The sequence below is a fragment of the Salvelinus alpinus genome, chromosome 1, assembly GCF_045679555.1.
Source record: "Salvelinus alpinus chromosome 1, SLU_Salpinus.1, whole genome shotgun sequence".
In the NCBI taxonomy this organism is placed as follows: Eukaryota; Metazoa; Chordata; class Actinopteri; order Salmoniformes; family Salmonidae; genus Salvelinus; species Salvelinus alpinus.
In genome coordinates this window covers 85976661-85993935 of record NC_092086.1, presented here as the reverse complement: position 1 = coordinate 85993935, position 17275 = coordinate 85976661, and the positions used below count along the sequence as shown (strand labels likewise).

The 17275-nt window shown below is 43.0% G+C and overlaps 1 protein-coding gene across 2 annotated transcripts; it reads right to left on the bottom strand.

The window, feature by feature from the left end:
- Window positions 1–60: 60 nt before the first annotated feature.
- On the bottom strand, window positions 61–16951 carry LOC139532478 (ribosomal protein S6 kinase beta-1-like). 2 transcript variants are annotated; one of them, XM_071330113.1, is made up of 14 exons: window positions 14883–16951; window positions 14044–14087; window positions 13496–13616; window positions 13319–13387; window positions 11603–11750; window positions 10955–11012; window positions 10439–10630; window positions 4896–4986; window positions 4638–4745; window positions 4417–4479; window positions 4249–4326; window positions 4019–4126; window positions 3581–3693; window positions 61–3354 (listed from the first exon to the last, which is right to left on the bottom strand). In XM_071330113.1, the coding sequence occupies exons 1-14, from the start codon at window positions 14952–14954 to the stop codon at window positions 3084–3086; spliced, it is 1536 nt and encodes a 511-aa protein (XP_071186214.1). In that variant the 5' UTR covers window positions 14955–16951; the 3' UTR covers window positions 61–3083. The 2 variants fall into 2 exon arrangements, with proteins under 2 accessions (XP_071186214.1, XP_071186223.1); XM_071330122.1 differs by having other exon boundaries at window positions 14040–14087; window positions 14883–14943.
- Between the last annotated feature and the right edge of the window lie 324 nt (window positions 16952–17275).

The window sequence follows — 17275 nt, the reverse complement described above, 5'->3', positions numbered from 1 at the left end:
ACCAGTAACTTTGGGGGTAGCATAATCATTCCAGGTTGCACTATAATCACTCTCACAGGCTTCAAATCAGCAACACTTTTTATTTTGTTCTCATCCATCCACTTACATGATATTACAAATCAACATCCCAGGTCATGGAATAAATACAGGGAATAAATACAGGGATGAAATATTGACTCAGATTAAATGTTTGCAGCGTCTTCTAATAAGTTGATTAATCAAGGTATGTTCCCATTTGTATACTTTTCAAAAGGCCCTCAAGCTCCAAACCACATCCCACTCAGATCATTACGATCATTTTAGTATTTAACAGGTTAGAGGAGCATCATTTAGAGACTCTACACTACTAGAAAGAAACACATGGTCCAATCATCTTCCTGTCTCAATAGCATTCAATACACATCTGCAAATACATACAAAGTTGCAATTATTATTTATTTTTAATCTCACACACACACACACAGCCCATATTTCCAACACTCAACAGGCATCTTAAAAAGTTCAAGTTCAGAATTAAAAGAACCAGGTAAAAGTTATCAAAAAGTTACTTTCTGACCATGTCCATAGCACAATATAATTCTATTGTAGTACAATAAATATACTAAAACATTTAGGACATTGTAGTTTGGAATAAAGAATTAACTGCTGCATTTGAGGTTTCTCAAGATAGATATTCATATGATAACCATATGCACATATCTACAAATAAATAAAATGAACAAAATAAAGGTTGTCATTTACAAAAGATCCATGCGTGCCAAACATACAACTGACTATGCAATAAATACATTGTTTGCATAGTGGGACTGATGCAGTAGAAAAAGAAAAATTCACCATAGAAGTTGTTGATTGTTAAAAATGTATTCAAAGCTAAGCCATGGTCACTATGGAAGTTGCTCTGAAGCACACCATACATCCTCTCCAATGGAATCTGAAGATAAAGCACTTGGTCCATTCCGTCATTGACAAGCACACACGAGGGAGGGGGCGATAATGTCTATTTTAATAAACCTCAGCAGTCTTGGAATAGGAAATCCTCTGTCAGGATAAACATTCACCCAGACAACCTTTTTTTGACCCATCCAATTGTTTTGAACAGGATGTAGGTTTGTAGAGGGGGACACGCCAACAAATTGTTATTTACAATGACGGCCTACACCAGCCAAACCCGGACGATGCTGGGCCAATTGTGTGCCGCCCTGTGGGACTCCCAATCATGGCCGTTTGTGATACAGCCTGGATTCGAACCTGGGTGTCTGTAGTGACGCCTCAAGCACAGATGCAGCACTCAAGCACTGAGATGCAGTGTCTTAGACCGCTGCGCCACTCAGGAGCACTTCTAGAGAACAACCCAAATAAACTGCCTGGTTCAAAACGGAACAGAATAGTACAACTGTTTGCTTATTGACTGAGTTTTTAAAAGTATGTTTTTAAAAAGTAAAATGTTAACATTTTCACATTTATCAAATAACAGACACATTTGGTTAAGTATGACCATTCTCTTGGTCGTGTGAACACTGCCTTCAGCTAGATGGAACCTTATAGTTGGATTATTATTCATTTGACTAAGTTTCATGTTTGGGGAAGAGGATCAAATGGCTTTTCTCCAGAGGCGCACAGTTAAAGACCACATACATACATACATACATACATACATACAACACCTTCAAGTCACCACATATTTCAAACAATCACTAGTTCAAATGGAACCAGCATAGCGGTACAGCCCTACTGATATCACCAAGGGTTCAAAAGACTGAGGGAAGCATCCGTGAAGCACCTAGCCAGGTGCATTAGACAAATGTAACCTGGTGATAAGCTAAACACAAAAGGCAGTGATGATGAGAATTTGGCCTTGATGCTTTGCTTCTTTCAATTCAAAAGATGAGCCCTCGGTTTATATCTGACAATGACACATTTCCTGGACGCCCAAAAAGAATAGGTCCATAATATTATAATAAACCTGCATGCATCTTAACCGTGAAGAGAACTCATGTGGGTCATCTGAGTAAGTGACACTCTAAAAGGCATTTCGAGTCAGTTTACATTCAATGTACTACATGCAGAGACAGACAGAAAGGTTTTGTATCTACCGAGAAATCCAGTCAGATAGATGGTGCAGGTGGTGTTGCATTCAGCTGAAATAGAATACACCTTGTTTTTCTGTTTGCTTTTAGCTGCACCTCCATCAATGACACCACACCAGGGTCATGTTCAGTAAGGCTCACAAATCTGTTCATTGGACGAGTTCAGATAGCACCTTCCTGTTTAATTCAGTTTCAATACGTGTTCTACCTACTGAACACAACCCAGCCGTGACCCAGCTGTGTTCAACAGGATTTATCCTGACTGGATGTGACAAAGCAGAAAGAAAGGCATTGTGGATTCCATCTTTTTTTTTTATGGAACAATGCAGCCTAATATACTATAGCATGAGAACTGTAGAGAATATTGTGTTCTGTGTTCATTATAATTTTCTCCATCTATACTGTATCCTGTAAAAAGGAAGCAAAGGCATTTAAGGGGGAAATCCTCTCCACCCTTTCAGCCTTCAAAAGTCTATTACATGGCTTCAGAAATCAATAACGGCTCACTCCTGGTGAGGAAAATCATTGCTGCATGAGTAACACTGTCTGTCCCCACTCACACAAAGTACAAAGCACCAGTATATCATATGAGAAGCTATCCCAGTGGAGCACACAAGAATCAGGCAGCAGCACTGCTCTCGTCTCTTCCTGCATCTACACCCTACTGGGCATTAGGAAGTAGTCAAGACCTTTCGTTGTCTGACTAAAGCTCTAATTGGTGGGAGGGAGTTCTCTCCCTCGTCGCCCCTAACAGGAGACTGCTATAGTTTATTCATATCTGCTAGGGTAGAAAGCCCCATGTGGCTCCCAAGCTGCTCAAAAAGGGAAAGAGAGGAGAGGGAGGGAGGCAGAGATGGAAGGTGTGTCTGGAGGAGCTGGTGATTGGTGTCGATGGTCAGCGCTCCGTCAGTCATTTCTTTAAGGCTTTTAAAAGAAAAAAAAGAAAAAACGGGGGAGGAGGAATTAGAAAAGAGGAGTTCTAGATGGAGCTGAGCGTCATAGATTCATCCGGAGGTGCTCTGGACGTTTGGACATCAGGGGGTAGGCCTGCTTCTTGAAAGGGCCGCCTGTGGTGGTGTTGCCAGAGGGCTTTTTGATGGGCAAGGGGGCAGACACCTCAGTAGCTTTGGAGCTCACGTCCATCTGCTCCACACCAACCTCCATGGGCTGGTCTCCAGACCCAGAGCTCCCAGGGGACAGCAGGGACGAGACTCTAGCCTGGGTGGGGGCCCGGGGCCAGCAGTCCCCCCCAGCAAACTTCACTGGACTGAGGGAACAGGACATACGGCAGGGTTAGAATAGTGCATTTGAGTACCGACAGGGGCAAGGCAGACCATTAGAATAGTGACATTTTAAGAGTGAGGATAAATCCCAGTAGAAGTGAGTACCAGAATGATACTGGATTCAACCACTGCTGGGCAGGACATCTTCATGTAAAAATGCAAGTTCTACACAAACCTAGAGGAACATGAGACAAAACAAAAAGCACTTACCTCACTGGTGTTCTTGGGCTTCCCAGAAACCTTCTTGGTGAGCGGACTTTTTGCTCAAAGGGGAATTTCTCCTTGACGTTTTCAAGCACAGAGGGGGCTACATACGTAAAGCCCTGTGGGAAGGAGGTCACGGGGAAGATTATAGCCAGGCTCATCAAGGTCCATTACAACACAGAACACAGGAGATGAGCAATGACACACTCATTAAACTACATCATGCAATGTGGCCAGACAGTCAACAGTTTCCAGTAAAAAATAAATAACAGAAAACAGACGCATTACCCATTTCTCGTAAGAACAATCTTTTTTTGTCAAAAATGAAAAAGAACAAAAACAGTCTAGCTTATGCCTAGACGTGTGCGTGCAGCCATGCACACAGTAAAACACACATGCCCACAAACACAAAACCAAATGGACTGAGCACAGTAAGCAGCCTACCAGGAAGACTTGATTGGCACTTTCACTGAGCGTGGAGTCGTCAGGGCTGTCAACAGGAGTCTGGCTGGTGAACTTTGAGTCAAACTGGCTCACGTCATCAGCTGATTGCTACAATGGAAGGAAAGGAGGAAACCTGTTAACCTCTAGTCTCTGTGGGTCATGGAGGACTTGGGAAGCACAGGTGTTCTTCTTCACAATGAAAATTCTATGAATAAGGAATGATGGCTCACCAGAACAGGCTTGAATGGAGGCTCCACTTTGCGAGCGAGAAGTTCGTCCCATTTAATATGCCTGAAGAATGGGTGGGACTGGAGACGAGAAAAAAGCTACATTAGAGGGTGTCCCTCTTCACCAACATTGTAATAATCCTGCAACAGGTGCCATGTTAACTGTATCACCTGAATTTCTGAGGCGTCTCCTGGGCCCGCCCCCAGCCGTAATGAGGCGTTGCGTTTTAGTAGCTGGAACAGAGAGTTATGTTAGTCTTCTCCTTTGTTTTCATTTGACCCGACTTGTGTTACATTTCACAATCAGAAGATGGAGTGTACCTGAAATGCCACCCAAAAACGAATTTATTAAAACTGGAAGAGTTTAACATCTAACACAGTGAAACGCTTACCTTTTTGAGAAGGTCCCTGGCTTCTTGTGTGAGGTAAGGTGGCAAGTTCAATTTACACTTTAAGATTTTGTCAATGGTCTTCTTCCTGTTTTCACCAGTGAATGGTGGCTGTTGAGTAACAAAAAAAGTATGTTCCACAACAATAGCCATAATGTCCACCTGAGGTTAAATATCAAAATAATATTCAAAATGTAAAAAGATGATGTAGTCTTGTACACTGGCTATATTATGTGTATTTCTTGGAGGAGTTGTACTCACTGCTCCTGTCAGCATGTCATACATGAGAGCTCCCAGGCTCCACCAGTCTACAGCCCGGTTGTGTCCACTCCTCATCAGGATCTCTGGGGCCCTGGAGTGACAGAGGGGAGAGGAATGGGTAGGCCTATTCAATGTGCAACCAAACCCTATACAATGTAGAGGTCGACTGATTATGATTTTTCAACACCGATACCAATTATTGGAGGACCAAAAAAAGCCGATACCGATAAAATCGGCCGATATATATATATATGAAAATGACAATTACAAAAATACTGAATGAACAATGAACACTTTTATTTTAACTTAATATAATATATCAATAAAATCTATTTAGTCTCAAATAAATAATGAAACATGTTCAATTTGGTTTAAATAATGCAAAAACAAAGTGTTGAAGAAAGTAAAAGTGCAATATGTGCCATGTAAAAAAGCTAACGTTTAAGTTCCTTGCTCAGAACATGAGAACATATGAAAGCTGGTGGTTCCTTTTAACTTGAGTCTTCAATATTCCCAGGTAAGAAGTTTTAGGATGTAGTTATTATAGGACTATTTCTCTCTAAACCATTTGTATTTCATATACCTTTGACTATTGGATGTTCTAATAGGTACTTTAGTATTGCCAGCCTACTTCTCGGGAGTTGATAGGCTTGAAGTCATAAACAGCGCAATGCTTGAAGCATTACGAAGAGCTGCTGGCAAAACGCACAAAAGTGCTGTTTGAATGAATGCTTACGAGCCTGCTGCTGCCTACCACCGCTAAGTCAGACTGTGCTATCAAATCATAGACTTAATTATAATATAATAACACACAGAAATACGAGCCTTAGGTCATTAATATGGTCAACTCCGGAAACTATCATTTCGAAAACAAAACGTTTATTTTTTCAGTGAAATACAGAACCGTTCTGTATTTTATCTAACGGGTAGCATCCATAAGTCTAAATATTGCTGTTACATTGCACAACCTTCAATTGTATGTCATAATTATGTAAAATTCTGGCAAATTAGTTCGCAACGAGCCAGGTGTCCCAAACTGTTGAATATACCCTGACTGTGTGCAATGAACGCAAGAGAAGTGACACAATTTTCCTAGCTTAATATTGCCTGCCAACATGAATTTATTTTAACTAAATATGCAGGTTTAAAAATATATACTTCTGTGTATTGAATTAAGAAAGGCATTGATGTTTATGGTTAGGTACAGTCGTGCAACGATTGTGCTTTTTTCGCAAATGCACTTTTGTTAAATCATCGCCCGTTTGGCGAAGTTGGCTGTCTTTGTTAGGAAGAAATGGTCTTCACACAGTTCACAACGAGCCAGGCAGCCCAAACTGCTGCATATACCCTGACTCCGTTGCACAGAACGCAAGAGAAGTGACACAATTTCCCTAGTTAAAAGAAATTCATGTTAGCAGGCAATATTAACTAAATATGCAGGTTTAAAAATATATACTTGTGTATTGATTTTAAGAAAGGCGTTGATGTTTATGGTTAGGTACATATTGGTGTACCTAACCATAAAGTGCTTTTTTCGCAAATGCGCCTGTTAAATCACCCGTTTGGCGAAGATGATAAATTAACAGGCACCACATCGATTATAGGCAACGCAGGACAAGCTAGATAAACTAGTAATATCATCAACCATGTGTAGTTAACTAGTGATTATGTTAAGATTGATTGTTTTTTATAAGATAAGTTTAATGCTAGCTAGCACCTTACCTTGGCTCCTTGCTGCACTCGCATAACAGGTAGTCAAGCCTGCCACGCAGTCACCTCGTGGAGTGCAATGTAATCGGCCATCATCGGTGTCCAAAAATGCCGATTACCGATTGTTATGAAAACTTGAAATCGGCCCCAATTAAATCGGCCATTCCGATTTAATTGGAAAAACATCCGGCGCCGAAACATCCGGCGCCGAAACGAGATGGCCGCCTCGCTTCGCGTTCCTTGGAAAATATGCAGTATTTTGTTTTTTTATGTGTTATTTCTTACATCGGTACCCCAGGTAATCTTAGGTTTCATTACATACAGTCGGGAGGAACTACTGAATATACGATTAACGTCAACTCATCATCGTTCCTACCAGGAATATGACTTTCCCGAAACGGATCCAGTGTTTTGCCTTCCACCCAATACAATGGATCTGATCCCAGCCGGCGACCCTGTGCGACGCCGTAAAAGGGGCAAACGAGGCGGTCTCCTGGCCAGGCTTCGGAGACGGGCACATCGCGCTCCACTCCCTAGCATACTACTCGCCAATGTCCAGTCTCTTGACAATAAGGTTGATGAAATCCGAGCACGGGTAGCATTCCAGAGAGACATCAGGGATTGCAACGTGCTCTGCTTCACGGAAACATGGCTAACTCAAGAGACGCTAACGGAGTCGGTGCAGCCAGCTGGTTTCTTCATGCATCGCGCCGACAGAAACAAACATCTTTCTGGTAAGAAGAGGGGCGGGGGGTATGCCTTATGATTAACGAGACGTGGTGTGATCATCATAACAACACACAGGAACTCAAGTCATTCTGTTCACCTGATCTAGAACTCCTCACAATAAAATGTCGACCGCATTATCTACCAAGGGAATTCTCTTCAATCATAATCACAGCCGTATATATTCCCCCCCAAGCAGACACATCGATGGCCCTGAACGAACTTTATCTGACTCTTTGTAAACTGGAAACCACACACCCTGAGGCTGCATTCATCGTAGCTGGGGATTTTAACAAGGCTAATCTAAAAACAAAACTCCCTAAATTCTATCAGCATATCGATTGTGCTACCAGGGCTGGAAAAACCCTAGATCATTGTTATACTAATTTCCGCGACGCATATAAGGCCCTCCCCCGCCCCCCTTTCGGAAAAGCTGACCACGACTCCATTTTGTTGATTCCAGCCTACAAACAGAAACTAAAACAACAAGCTCCCGCGCTCAGGTCTGTTCAACGCTGGTCCGACCAATCTGATTCCACGCTTCAAGACTGCTTCGATCACGCGGATTGGAATATGTTCCGCATTGCGTCCAACAACAATATTGACGAATATGCTGATTCGGTGAGCGAGTTCATTAGGAAGTGCATTGACGATGTCGTACCCACAGCAACGATTAAAACATTCCCAAACCAGAAACCGTGGATTGACGGCAGCATTCGCGTGAAACTGAAAGCGCGAACCACTGCTTTTAACCAGGGCAAGGTGACCGGAAGCATGACCGAATACAAACAGTGTAGCTATTCTCTCCGCAAGGCAATCAAACAGGCTAAGTCCCAGTACAGAGACAAAATCGAGTCGCAATTCAACAGCTCAGACACAAGAGGTATGTGGCAGGGTCTACAGTCAATCACGGATTACAAAAAGAAAACCAGCCCCGTCGCGGACCAGGATGTCTTGCTCCCAGACAGGCTAAACAACTTTTTTGCCCGCTTTGAGGACAATACAGTGCCACTGACACGGCCCCCTACCAAAACCTGCGGGCTCTCCTTCACTGCAGCCGAGGTGAGTAAAACATTTAAACGTGTTAACCCTCGCAAGGCTGCAGGCCCAGACGGCATTCCCAGCCGCGTCCTCAGAGCATGCGCAGACCAGCTGGCTGGTGTGTTTACGGACATATTCAATCAATCCTTATCCCAGTCTGCTGTTCCCACATGCTTCAAGAGGGCCACCATTGTTCCTGTTCCCAAGAAAGCTAAGGTAACTGAGCTAAACGACTACCGCCCCGTAGCACTCACTTCCGTCATCATGAAGTGCTTTGAGAGACTAGTCAAGGACCATATCACCTCCACCCTACCTGACACCCTAGACCCACTCCAATTTGCTTACCGACCCAATAGGTCCACAGACGACGCAATCGCAACCACACTGCACACTGCCCTAACCCATCTGGACAAGAGGAATACCCATGTGAGAATGCTGTTCATCGATTACAGCTCAGCATTTAACACCATAGTACCCTCCAAACTCGTCATCAAGCTCGAGACCCTGGGTCTCGACCCCGCCCTGTGCAACTGGGTCCTGGACTTCCTGACGGGCCGCCCCCAGGTGGTGAGGGTAGGTAACAACATCTCCACCCCGCTGATCCTCAACACTGGGGCCCCACAAGGGTGCGTTCTGAGCCCTCTCCTGTACTCCCTGTTCACCCACGACTGCGTGGCCATGCACGCCTCCAACTCAATCATCAAGTTTGCGGATGACACTACAGTGGTAGGCTTGATTACCAACAACGACGAGACGGCCTACAGGGAGGAGGTGAGGGCCCTCGGAGTGTGGTGTCAGGAAAATAACCTCACACTCAACGTCAACAAAACAAAGGAGATGATTGTGGACTTCAGGAAACAGCAGAGGGAGCACCCCCCTATCCACATCGACGGGTCAGTAGTGGAGAAGGTGGAAAGTTTTAAGTTCCTCGGTGTACACATCACGGACAAACTGAATTGGTCCACCCACACAGACAGCGTCGTGAAGAAGGCGCAGCAGCGCCTCTTCAACCTCAGGAGGCTGAAGAAATTCGGCTTGTCACCAAAAGCACTCACAAACTTCTACAGATGCACAATCGAGAGCATCCTGTCGGGCTGTATCACCGCCTGGTACGGCAACTGCTCCGCCCACAACCGTAAGGCTCTCCAGAGGGTAGTGAGGTCTGCAGAACGCATCACCGGGGGCAAACTACCTGCCCTCCAGGACACCTACACCACCCGATGTCACAGGAAGGCCATAAAGATCATCAAGGACAACAACCACCCAAGCCACTGCCTGTTCACCCCGCTATCATCCAGAAGGCGAGGTCAGTACAGGTGCATCAAAGCAGGGACCGAGAGACTGAAAAACAGCTTCTATCTCAAGGCCATCAGACTGTTAAACAGCCACCACTAACATTTAGCGGCCGCTGCCAACATACTGACTCAACTCCAGCCACTTTAAAAATGGGAATTGATGGAAATTATGTAAAAATGTACCACTAGCCACTTTAAACAATGCCACTTAATATAATGTTTACATACCCTACATTACCCATCTCATATGTATATACTGTACTCTATATCATCTACTGCATCTTGCCATCTTTATGTAATACATGTACCACTAGCCACTTTAAACTATGCCACTTTATGTTTACATACCCTACAGTACTCATCTCATATGTATATACCGTACTCTATACCATCTACTGCATCTTGCCTATGCCGTTCTGTACCACCACTCATTCATATATCTTTATGTACATATTCTTTATCCCTTTACACTTGTGTGTGTATAAGGTAGTAGTTGTGGAATTGTTAGGTTAGATTACTTGTTGGTTATTACTGCATTGTCGGAACTAGAAGCACAAGCATTTCGCTACACTCGCATTAACATCTGCTAACCATGTGTATGTGACTAATAACATTTGATTTGATTTGATCGGTCGACCTCTAAAACAATGTGCAACCAAACTCACTAATTTCTCCTACCAAGAGTATATACAGTAGTGGATCAAGAAGTTTACAACAGACTAGGAGGCTGATATTAACTTTCATTGTTTTAATATCAGGACCGTGACTTACATGTATTCTATGGTGCCACAGAAAGTGTGAGTAACTGTGCCGTCGTGGATTGATTCTTTACATAGTCCAAAGTCTGTGAGCTTGATGTGACCGTTGTTGTTGAGCATGATGTTTTCTGGCTTCAGGTCTCTGTAGATGATGCCTTTCTGATGCAGGTGTCCCAGAGCCATTGAAATCTCTGCCAGATAGAAGCTGCAGAACAGAAAACAGACATCTATACAGTTACAGGAAGTATGACGAAAAAATTCTATCCGTAAAGCATCAATAGCATTTAGGAAAAATGTATCCTTTCAGATTCGCCTTTCATTGCCCTCTACATTCTAAACCTAAGTGTTGTGCTTCCAACATCCTAACATTTGTCTGCTTCTAAAAATAGATCCAAAACACACCCCTACTGACCTTATGCTATGTAATCAAATCTCACATCTGTTGACACAACATTTGAGTGAGGTTCCAGACACTCATATCTATTCTACACACTTCAGACAGATATCTCCAGCATGACAGATCACTTACCATGCTTTGTCCTCCACAAGGATCCCCTCTCTCTCCAATTGCATAAACAGCTCCCCACCTGCAAATCACAGATACAGCATTTAAATATGCACTATGCAGAAATTGCTCGTGGTTGCTAAAATTCTAGTAGTTCGCTTAATTTCAGTTAATGTGAAAAACAACCAAGTATATTGTAGAAAATCATTGTACCATCTAAACCGATGTGATATTTTCCATAACCATTTTCAGCTGTTTGAAGCTGGTGTAAAAAAAAACTGTAAGTAAAAGACAAAAAACTAAACTTAAGAACGGGAAGTATAGATATAGCGCACATAGAACATATCTACCGCCTCTTAGATTTGCTTTCAATGTGAATGACAGATCTATAACTGACATTTCTATGTCAATTTGGTCAGGTCGCCCAAAAAGTTACATATTGCAGCTTTATTTTAACTTAGGCCATAGTGTGTATGTTACGCTGTGTTGTGTGGTTTGTGTGTCTGTATGATGTGTGTGCGCCCACACCGTGCCCCAGCCACTCACCTGAGTGGTACTCCAGGATGAGGTAGAGTACAGCTTGCCACCTGTCTGGAAGGCGTAGTTGCAAGGGTGTGTGTGTGTGTATATATATATGTGTGTGTGCGTACACACTGTGCCCCAGCCACTCACCACTTAGGTACTCCAGGATGAGGTACAGCTTGCCCCCTGTCTGGAAGGCATAGATGAGGTCCACTATGAATGGGTGCTTCACCTCCTCCAGGATGTTCCTCTCTGCCTTGGTGTGTGCCGTGTCCTTAGCGTTACGCACTATCATCGCCTGGAGGCATCAAACAAGGCATGGATTGTCAAGCACCGTCAGCATTATAACAATGGTAGTACTTTACATTTACAGCAGAGAATAAAGGGGAAATAACCTGGTAATAGTATGGTAACAAGTTAGTCACTCCAAATGAAAAATATTATAGCAAAATAGAAACTGAGGTATGATATGCATTTGAAAAGTAACACTAGAGAACATTCTTTGTCTAGCAGGACACACTATGGTAGGTAACGGACAACAGGTTTGCGACGGTCTGACAACATAACAATAACCTAAAGGAAATGTTCATTTGCAATCTGGTTTCGATTATTATTTCTCTGCGCTCCCCTTTTCCCCAGCCCAGTGAAAGAAAGTAAAGGAACGCCTCTGCTCTGAGCCATGTCATTAATGCCGTTATTGTTGCCCTCAGGTCCAGAACACGTGCAAATCTTTTGCTCAAAGAAATCCAAAACATTCAAACTATTTCAGCCGTCGGGAACAATACTAGATCTGTTTCAGTTGGATAAAGCCTGAGCCCAGTGGCAGAGCCAGAAGCCAGAGTATGAGAGCAGAGCAGTCGGTCATGAGCGTGAGGCTCTGCTGCCTGCCGTGCTACACAGCCACTTACAACATGCACACAGTGCTGGGTTCTGACATGGCCGGTTAAGTTCACCATGCTAAACACCAGTGCTGGGGCAAGTCTGCTGCTTTTCAACAGTGTTACACTAGAGTACATACACCCTTATGTTATACTAGGGAAATTGTGTTTCCATAGCTAGGGCTGACACTGAGGACTTGTGAAAAGCAGAATCAACAACCTCTGCAAAATCAAAACAGTTGCTTTGTGAGAAGGTGTTAAAGTTCAGTTAGCCATTGTTATGTAAATGCAAGCTGAAAAGTACCAGGGGCTTTACTTTGACCACAAGTGAGAGCAGGTCCGCAGGAGCCATGGCCCATGGAAACAGAAAAGTCTGAGCCTTTTCGGTCAAACACTGGGGTAAATCCTGTATGTAAAAGCTATATGGGCTTCCAAGATGTGAGGGAAAGAGGGGAGGTGGGACCCTGGTGTTTTATTTGGCAGTGATGATAGCTGCTGGTTGGCTGGTTAAGAGCTCTTAGCTCCTGCATGGTAGCAACAGTAAATACTGGCTTATAAAAAACTATAAACAGAACCATTATTACCGAAACCTCTAAGGCTTCTGGGAAAAATTGGTGGATTCTGGGGCCAAGATGCAAACCAGACAGGCAGTCATCAATTACAGAAAGGATGCAGAGCAGATGGAAAGAAACTGTGGAGAACAAACAGCCCTGAGGTTTCATAGGAAGTCGTTTTAGTTTTTTTGTTATGGGTTAGGCGGCCTCTTTTCTGACTGCATGGCTAAATGAATTCACCTGTGTATTCAGTACACTACTGTAACAACTTGGGTCAGTGTCCAATCTGGGCTCATCGTCATGTCAATGGAAATCCTTAAGAGAATAAATCTTTATAGAATAAATAACACAGAACTTAAGTGTGCAGTTCCTTAGGGGCAAACGAGACAACAAAAGATAAGTATCTCAACGTCATGAGAATCCAAACAGCCCACCTTCTTCAAGACCTTCATGGCGAAAATCTTTCCCGAAGTGGCACCCGACACCTTACGAACTTGAAAAACCTGAATGTGATAGGGGGAAAGTCAAACCATGGATTTATGCTATCTATTCTAAGGAGAAGACGTGAATGAATACTTGAACAAGTCATAGGGTGATGAGGGATAGCTCACCTTTCCATAGCCTCCTTTTCCTAAAACCCGGAGTAACTCAAAGCATTCCGGACGAATCTGCTCCGTTCCTTTGTTGACGCTGTCTTCAGAGATTTCAAACTTTTCACAGTCGTCCATGTTACTTGAAAATAAATTTTAAAAGACAACCATTGAAACATAATTCATTCATGTCAAATTTCAGCCAGTCAATGTTGAATCTACCCGAATAACAAAACCAGAAGGTTAGATTAAAGATGCAATCCGCAGTAGGGGAAAACAGTCCTGCCTGCACAAGCAATCTATCGACTAAAATCACCCATTGTCCTTTATCTGTTCATCATTCATACAACATCATAAAAGTGGTCAAAGGTGTTGCAGTAGTTAACAAAAAATGTATTACACAGATTATTAATCCCTTTAGGGCAATTAGATTGACACCTGTGCCCAAACAATAAAACACATAGAATTGCATGTCAAAGAAGCACCCTGTTGTCAAAGATGTTGTGGTGAGTGTGCAACATTAGCTAGTGCTAAAATATACAGGCTGAACCTATGTTGTAAATACCCACAATTCGAACCCGCTGCATTGCTCCGTGCATTCGCTCATTTGGGTCTGGCAACAAAAAAAAGAAGAAAAAAGAGAACATTTTAACAGGATTGATCTTTCTCCATCAGTAAACAACTTCAAAAATATACCAGTTCCAGTGATTATTCAGACAGGACTTTTTTAACTGCATCACACACAGTCTTGTGAGACTGCTGAAAAAAAAGCAAACGATTCTAAAATTAAAGATGTATGAAAGAGTAGCTAGAACAACTTGTTTCACTTGTCCACATCCAACGATGCCGAAATCTGATCATCAGAGGTCAAGTGGTTTCATAGCTATAGTAATCTGTCAATGCGTAACGTTATATCCGTTTACGTTAGCTATGTTTTGACAATCCAACTAAGAATGGATCGTTTATTGAGAAGACAGATGGCTAGGCCTATATAGCTGGTTAGTTTAGCTTGCCACCAACGTTAAGTCCGCCCTTGGTTCAATTACCTAATAATAGTTAGTTACTATAATATTAATTAGCTAGCTACCTTCTTTCTTACTTACTGACGTTCATCGCTAAATTAACTAGTTATATATTAGCGGTTGTACGCGTGGGTTCTTTTGGGCTTGCCACGCACGACTAGCTAACCAGCTGATATGTTGAAGTTATTGACAAAGACAGTCTTAAGCTTCTGACTAACATCAGCTTCTTTACTGCAGACAAGTTAGTTTGCGCCTCCCTTCTTCACTAGCAGCTAACGATAGTAGCTAACTGGTTCATGCCAAGGTCGGAAGCTAAATGAAACTAGCTAGCTAGTAATGTTTTGCTGGGTAGCTAGCTAATTACTGTACAGTAGCTGGCTACTTACCCCATCCCCGAGTTCGTCATCAGACACATTTTCGTCCGCCTGATCCAAATCAATGTCGAATACCCCCGCCATTGCGTTTGCTTGGTCCCTCTCTCTCACTCAGTCCGAAATAAAGTATCAACTTCTCCACTGCCTCATGGAAACACACCTCACCGACATAACCGGCTACAGTAAATAGAACCCATGCGAGTAGCAGTACCGCTATCTACCGGCCAAACACAATTAAAAAAAGGGGAAAAAAACAAAGCCAAGTGTTGAGCACGCGCACTGCTGAAATTAGATAGTAGCTAGCTGAGTATCCCAATGTCCATGATGCCCCATACTTTTTCGTTAAATGATTTCGCCCGCTTAAACATGTTATATTTGATCGTATCTTATCCTTTAGTAGTTTCAAAGTGATGTTTGTGTGATATGGCTCAGAAATTAGCTATGGTGATGATATTGTAGTCAGTCAAAATCGAATCAAATGTTATTGGTCACATACACATGTGTAGCGGATGTTATTGCGGGTGTAGAGAAATGCTTGTGTTCCTAGCTCCAACAGTGCAGTAGTATCTAACAATTCACAACATTACACACAAATCTAAAATAATGGAATTAATAAATATAGAAATATTTGTCCCATGGACTGCCTGGCATATTCTTTGCCACAACAGGTATGATTGCACTATGAAAAAATGTTCACAGGCTTTTGTGTATTCTCACTTGGTTAATTGTGATCTTGGTGTCTTTTGTGATCTAACCTGTAACCAGACTAACTGTTTGTGTGCAGATACCCGTTATTGGCAGTAGATGGCAGTGAAAACAAAGCAATCCTTCTTCGTGTTTCACCCCATTTGGACCTCTGAGTCTTGCAGTGGTCGTAAGTGCCAACAGGGGGCACCCATAGAGTGTTACCAAATATTATTATAGCTAACCAACCCTGATTAATCTGTGGTGTTACTGTTTACCTCAGCCTGATTCAGGTGCTACTTATCTTCCTGTTGTGGAATAACCCACATAAATGTACACAGTCACCTTGAGTTGAGGTGGTGTGAGAATTATATGATGTTTCACATATAGCATCACCATTCCTGTGATGATGACTCATGACTGGGAGCATTTATAAAAAAAAAAAAACACACACACACACGCACACGGACTAGCACACGCACACGCACACGCACACACACACACACACACACACACACACACACTTACTTCTACTCAGTGCCCAGGGGCATTGAAGGCTTATCTCTGTGACTCAGTGACACCTGTGGTTCCAGATCAAAGGGACTGTGTTTCAAGTCAAGTTGAATTTTTTTTTATTAGTCGTATGTATGGGATACACATGTTATACGTTGTCCAACAAAATGCTTACTGCAGGTTCCTTCTCGACAATGCAAACAACAGTAAGAAATAATAAAATATAAAAAGACAAATATAAAGTCAATGGCAGTAGAATAGGAATGGAATGGAATGGAATGGAATGGAATCCAAGATGGCGTAGCAGTCAGATGTCCTTTGTCCTCGTCCTGTCCCGTGTATATATTTTTTATATATTTTTCTTCGCATTTCTTTTTATATATATATTTTTTCTTCTTAAAAACTCAACTTCAAAACACTCTCCTGCAACCTACCTCACCAAATGTGGTGCGGATCTGTTTTTTTTTTTCTCCTCAAAGGTATTATTCACCTCGTATCCGAAATCTACAACAGAAGCTAGCCAGAAGTTAGCCAGCTCACAAGCTAACGTGAGTAGTTCAGCTAACCACAGCTAGCGCTTATCAGCTATCCTTTAGCTCGGAAAACTATTGCCAGTTTTGTACAACGCGACTCAGACCAGAGCATACCAGACCTATTTTCTCTCCATATCCCCGGATTTTTACCGCAAGCTCTGGACATTTACACCTGGATCTTGCAGCTAACTAGCTGCTATCCGAGTGACTATTGGCTAACATCAATTCCGGAGCAAACACCAATTATCCCGGAGCTAGCCAGCTGAAGAGTTCCATCAGCCACTCCTGGGCTACAATCACCTATCCGGACCCGTTTTACTGCCGATGCGGAGCCCCACCGGGCCTTCACGACTGGGATACCGACGTTATCTGCCCGAGGGAGTTATTCAACTGGCCCCTCCATCGCGACGTAACCTGAACGCCCATATGCTAACTGCGGCCCGCTAATCGTTAGCTGTCTTGAGCATATCGGCTGCTATCTGAACAGGTCTATCGAACAATCTTACGCCGCGGGCTAGCTTAGTGGAGGCCTCACTGCTCCATCTACGGCTGCCCCCTGGACACTATGATCACTTGGCTACATAGCTGATGCTTGCTTGACTGTCCATTAATTCACGGTACTCCATTCCGTTTATTTGTGTTTTATCTGTCGGCTCTGTGCTTTAACTCAGGATC